Source organism: Girardinichthys multiradiatus, chromosome 6, assembly GCF_021462225.1.
Source record: "Girardinichthys multiradiatus isolate DD_20200921_A chromosome 6, DD_fGirMul_XY1, whole genome shotgun sequence".
Lineage (NCBI taxonomy): Eukaryota > Metazoa > Chordata > Actinopteri > Cyprinodontiformes > Goodeidae > Girardinichthys > Girardinichthys multiradiatus.
In genome coordinates, this window is record NC_061799.1 from 32983919 (window position 1) to 32989918 (window position 6000).

The 6000-nt window shown below is 39.9% G+C and overlaps 1 protein-coding gene across 1 annotated transcript; it reads right to left on the reverse strand.

The window, feature by feature from the left end:
- Positions 1 to 237: 237 nt before the first annotated feature.
- LOC124870642 (anti-dorsalizing morphogenic protein) lies at positions 238 to 4379 on the reverse strand. Its single transcript, XM_047369460.1, has 5 exons — positions 4085 to 4379; positions 3865 to 4001; positions 2099 to 2221; positions 1826 to 2015; positions 238 to 841 (listed from the first exon to the last, which is right to left on the reverse strand). The coding sequence occupies exons 1-5, from the start codon at positions 4377 to 4379 to the stop codon at positions 417 to 419; spliced, it is 1170 nt and encodes a 389-aa protein (XP_047225416.1). The 3' UTR covers positions 238 to 416.
- Between the last annotated feature and the right edge of the window lie 1621 nt (positions 4380 to 6000).

Consider the following 6000-nt stretch of genomic DNA (forward strand, 5'->3'; position numbering starts at 1 on the left):
TGTTTTGGATTGCAAAGGTTATTACACACTTTTCACCTTTTTACACAGAAACCAGGGGAGATGTATGTAAGATTTCTGAATTAATGGAACAAAATAAAAAAATTTGTTCAGTCATCCTAAAATAGAAATTTCGAAGTTCCATATATCTAGTTTATTTATTAAAAGTTATTCTTACTTCATTAAAATAAAGAACACAAAAACATAGCATATACATATTTACAAATTTTTGTGGTTATCTCTTGCATCACAGTCATATATTATAATTTATGTAGATATTTACATATATTACAGTGTCATTGGTAGAATCAGCACATTTACTCATGAGTTAATAGTGAAAGGGCAACAGGAACGGTAAGAGTGAAAATTAAATCTGCGTCTGAGAAGCTATGTACCCAAACACAATAGACTTTACAAAATCAGTGACAGCCACAGCTTCCAGCCACCATGTCATTATACTGCTTCAAAACAACATTCTCATCATCATCAAAGTACAGCAGGTTGATGGAAAACAGCTTGTCAGGCACGCAGCACGGCGTCTCGATGCCTCGGATCAGCTTCAGGGCGTTGATGATGGACTGGACGGTGGCATGGTTAGTCGGCCTCATGTTCTGACCCAAGGGGAAGGAGCAGGACCCCTTGCAGTGATAAGCGTTGTAGCCCCTGGGAGACACGATCCACCCCGACCAGCCAATCTCCTCGAAGTCCACATACAGAGGCAGGCGCTGGCAGGACTTGGACCAGCCTTCCTCCTCGCCATAGTCCAGGGAGCGAGCTGTGCGGGAAGATTTGACTGACGTAGGGGTCTGGGGGAGAAAGGAGTTGGCGATGGCCTCATGGGCATCTGGAAGAGAGAAAATGGTTGCTTAAATTAGCAAACACAATCGAATACTTGTAAAATGTGTAGAGTATAATAACAGCCAAAATTTCTGAGCACCATTTATAAAAAGGAATTTTGGAGGGTATAAGTGTTAGGTTTTTAACTGACTACATTTTAATCAAGCATAATAGTGTTTGAATGCAATGTTCCATAATGGTTAATTTCTAACAACATTAACTATGTTTTTGGGTAACAAAACTTAGGTTTTTAAGGTAGCTGGTAAGAGTCATTACTAATGAACAGCATATTTAAACCGGGGTTGTCAGGGAAACAGTTTACATGTCAGCTTCTTAGAAAATATTTTAAAAGTTTAACCTTTAGCTTTAGCTAGTTTAGCGACAGGGCTAATGCTAAACTTGAACTTACCAGCTAGCTTAGGTTTTTAAGCTAGCTGGTAAGAGGCGTTACCTAATCAACAGCAAATTTAAACTGTGGTTGTCATGGAAACGGTTTACATCTTAGAATAGATTTTAAAAGTTTAAGCTTTAGCTAGCTTAGTAACACAGCTAATGCTAAAGTCACGATTGCTAGCAATCGTGGTTTCTTGCTATTTATTTCTCTGATGTTTTGTACTTCTAACTGATTAATATGATTTAAAATCATGAAATATTGTCTGTTTCTAAAGTCTTCGTCAATATAAAACAGAAGAGTTAGAATCTAACTAATTTATTTGAATAAAGTTAAATGTTTCAGAGTCGGATCATTTAAAAATTTTTTTTAATTCTAACTAACTTATTTAAGTGTCTTTTAGCAGTCAAACATGCAAACTCTTTTCAGAACTATTGATTAAATTCCCACTTAATAAAATGTATGCAAATTGCCTCTCCTACTTAAAATCTAACGGTTTGTTTAACAGTGTAGGCCAATACAAATCATCCAGGATTGTATTTACTGTCATTGGTTGTATTCTGATTTGAGAAATGACATTAAAACTGATGCAAATCTCACTTGTGCTCTCGAGTGCAGCAGAGCGGCGGCCGTCATCGGTGAATAGAACCAGCATGGGATGTTTGCTCAGGTGGTGGTGGCGCCCTGAAGCAAAACGGATCAGTTTCAGGTCCGTCTGGCTTTCTCCCAGCGTCCTAACCACCACGTAGAGCCCTAGGTTACTGCCTTCATCTGCCATCCAGGAGCGCACCTTAAGGATATCAGTTACAACATGATTTTTATACAACATCCGTGGCTTGGATTCAAAGTATTTGGGCTTTAGGAGATACTTACAGCTTGTGTGACTGCGAACACTTCCCAACCAGTTGAGTGGACTGGAATGAGTCGAGAGGACAGCAACTTCTTTGCCTGAGTGCTGTTGGTTTTACCACTATCCAACAGCTGATAAACACTGACCTGAATGATACAAAATGAAAGGAAAAACCATTAGAAATGAAGCAAGGAGAAATTAATTTTAGTGTATTTAATTTTCACATCCAGTCAGGGTATGTGCAAACAAACTGTTGGCCTGGGGTCCCAAGAGAACTTTAAACTTGGCAAGTTTGTTAATGTACAATTTAGACATATTCAAAAGAAAACTATCATTTAGATTACAGTTACAATATAAACCCGATTTAATCATTTCTATTGATTGTATCTAAATCTCGGACGCATTTCATGCACACAGTCACTGTCTGCAAATAGCTCAACAATCGGTTCTCTGTGGTTACATTAAACTCTGCTCCCTCTCCCTGATTCCAGCAGGATACATTAATTGTTACTCGTACTCGTCGTCTTCCGCTTTATCCAGGACCGGGTTGCGGGGGCAGCAGACTCAGCAGAGATGCCCAGACACCTCCTCCAGCTCCTCCGGGGGGAGCCCAAGGCGTTCCCAGACCAGCCGAGAGACATAGTCCCTCCAGCGTGTCCTTGGCCGTCCCCTGGGACTCCTCCCAGTGGGTGTTAATTGTTATCAAATCAAAAATTTGAAATGCGTGCCTTGCATATCTATTTAGCACCATTTTCTCTAAAAATAAACTCTAGTGCAACCTGTTGCTTTCAGAGGTTCTATAATGTTCCTTAAGGGCCTCAGAGGTTTGTTAAAGAACATTAGTGAATAAACAGCATCATAAAGACCAAAGAACACAGCAGACAGGTCAAGGAGAAAGTTGTGGATAGGTTTCAAGCAGGCTTAGAATATAAAATAATATCCCAAGCTTTGAACATTCCACAGACCTCTGTTTAACCCATAATCCGAAAATGGACAGGCTATGGCACAACCACAACCCGACGCATGGCCATCCACCCAAACAGAGGCTGAGCAAGAACAGCAATAATCAGTGAGACAGCCAAAAGGCCTGTGGTAACTGTGGAGGAGCTACAGAGATCCACAGCTCAGGTGGGATAATCTGTTGACAGTAGAACTTTTGGTTTCACAATCCACAAATTTGGCCTTTGTGGAAGAGTGGCATGAAGAAAGCCATAAGATGCCTAGTTTGCAGCTTGCTGCACACATGTAAGCGACGCAGTAAACATGCATAAGAAGGTGCTCTTGTCAAATGAGACCAAGACTGAACTTTTTGGCCTACATAAAAAAACACTGTTTGGCGAAAAACTAACACCCTGTACATTTAGCAGCATAATGCTGTGGGGTGCATTTCTTTAGCAGGGACAGAAAAGGTGATCAGAGCTGATGGGAAGATGAATGGATCTAAGCAGCAGAAAGAAAATCTGTTACAAATTGTAGCAGACATGAGACTGGAGTCAATATTCACTTTGCAGTTTGACACCAACCTTCAACATAAAGCTAGAGCTACAATGAAATAGTTTAGATTAAAGCACATCCGTGTGTTAGAATGGCTAAGTCAAAGTCCAAACATAAATCCAGTTGAAAATATGTGCCAAAATGTGAATAAAATTGAAAATAAGCCTAAGCCACTTTATGAAGGGAAAGTGCAAAGCTGGTAGAGACATGCCCCAATAGGCAGTTTCATACAACCTAGGGTCAACTCTGCATGCAGCCATAAACATTTAATTATTATTTATAAGGATGAACCTACTTGGCAGAAGTGATGTCTGCTGAATGTGAGGGATGCCTGTGGGCGCAGCTTGAAGAGGTGGAGTTCTGCCATGAGGACCTTCTCGGTTCTTGGCACTGTTGACAAATTAAACTTGAACTCCACCTGTTCACTGCGCACTGCAATAAAAAAAACACTATTAGAGACCACACCTTCTATTTTACCCTCTTCTGGTCTGCACACCTAAGTACAAGCATCTTACATTTGTCAAAGAAGCTGCGCACAGTATTCCCCTCCAGCAGATAGGGGTCCTTGGTCACGCCGTCCACATCAGCCACCGTGTTGTACAGATCGAGCATGTACTGAGGAGGCTGCTTGTGTCCATGGACAGCAGGGGGGTCCTCCATCCCGAAAACTTCCAGAAGTCTTTTAATGGCAGCTGAGCGGACCACCTCTGACTCGCCCTCTGAGGTGAAATGATTCCCCTGGTCTCCGAGCGCAGGCCACGCTGCGGTGACGCAAAGCAGAGCGGCACAACTGAGCGCAAACACCAACATCTTAGGAGCGTGAGTAGATCCCCGGTGCATCAGTCTGTTTGAGCGCAGCTTGTTGCTGGAGTGACTCTGAAGACACCGAAGCTCCACGTTTTATATCAAATAGCCTAGTTCCCCTCTGCAGCCTTGGTAAACAGCAGTAAAGATGTTATTTGGCCGCAAATGTAAATCACCAATCAGCGAATGTAAAAGGAGACTAATGGCAGTGCTAACAAGGTGCGACCCCCGATTGGAGATTTTATTCAAGTCTATTGTCTTCGTGTCAAGGAACGAAGGATCAAACAAACTGCAGTCTGCTTTTGCATAACACCGATCTTGTTCTTGCAAATTTGGGTTTTTTGTTAAAAATGTGTTGTCAGAGCTTGAGAAATGAAGAATGCAAAATAAATAAGATTTGCACAGTTTATAAGCCAGGAGCTGCGGACGTGCAATCTGTGGGTGGCCAACTGCGCCTAAATGGATCCATTAATTTAAACTAAAGGCCACATTGTTTTAGGTGGAAACCAATTACCTGGATAAATTACCTGGTGTCACTGGTGACACTAGGTAAAATTTACATGACTGCCCACCGAGCTACAGTAATCATCATGTTTGACCAGACTTAGGCTGATCTCTGATTCACAGCTTCTGTTTCAGGACTAAAGGGATATTCTGCTACATTTCACTACTGTGAACTAGTTCACAATCTGAAACACTTGGAATGGTCAGATGGACAAAATATTCTATACCGACATATTGCTGAAAACAGTTTATGAGTTGTGAAGCCATAATTCAATGTGTGAAAAATGAGAAAATAATTTTTTTTTTCACCGTATTCACTAAGATTGAGTCCAGTGTGAAATCTAAAATACTTAAACAGGTCAAACATGGGCAGAATCCGTCTTTACTTGTAATATATTCTATAAAATATAGTTTGTGCTTGTTAAAACCTTTATTCAAATTCTGAAAAATTAAAAAAGTTGACTTGTATAGTTTTTTTTACACTAATGGCAGATCCTAGAAAACAGTTTGTAAATTGTAAACCCCTTTTTCAGTTCATGAAAACTCAAAAAAGGCAGATTTTAGATGGGTTTTTTGTTTCTTCATTAAGTTTCACAAATCCCACACTGTATTCTGTAAAAATGGCCAGAATAATTCTGTCTGTGGATGGTAGTTTTCAAGCTGGACCCAATATAGTGTGATCTTATGCCAAAAAAGTTCTTGTTTTAGTTTTTACAAATCCAGTAACAATTTCACAAATCAATGTCTATGTTTTCTATTTTACATTCAATATTATGAAATATTCCAGGTCATGTTTGACCTTCCTAAGCATTTTTGTGTTCATATTAGTGACTGGTATTAAGTGGGCCCAGGCTCACTAAGCGTTCTTATAGGCTCCCCATTTCATTTTACTAAACACAACCCATATCGACAAATTGAGTAGGGCAGCCTCTGTAGATAGATAGATAGATAGATAGATAGATAGATAGATAGATAGATAGATAGATAGATAGATAGATAGATAGATAGATAGATAGATAGATAGATAGATAGATAGATAGATAGATAGATAGATAGATAGATAGATAGATAGATAGATAGATAGATAGATAGATAGATAGATGGGGTTGGAAAAATTGTCTCC

Bases quoted from the DNA above. Each gene is read 5' to 3' on its own strand.
- LOC124870642 (XM_047369460.1), bottom strand. From the start codon at position 4,379: ATGTTGGTGTTTGCGCTCAGTTGTGCCGCTCTGCTTTGCGTCACCGCA. The intron at 4,002-4,084 runs GTAAGATGCTTG...TTTTTATTGCAG, and splicing joins GCGCAGCTTCTTTGACAAAT to TGCGCAGTGAACAGGTGGAG. The intron at 2,222-3,864 runs GTAGGTTCATCC...TGTATCATTCAG, and splicing joins GCAGACATCACTTCTGCCAA to GTCAGTGTTTATCAGCTGTT.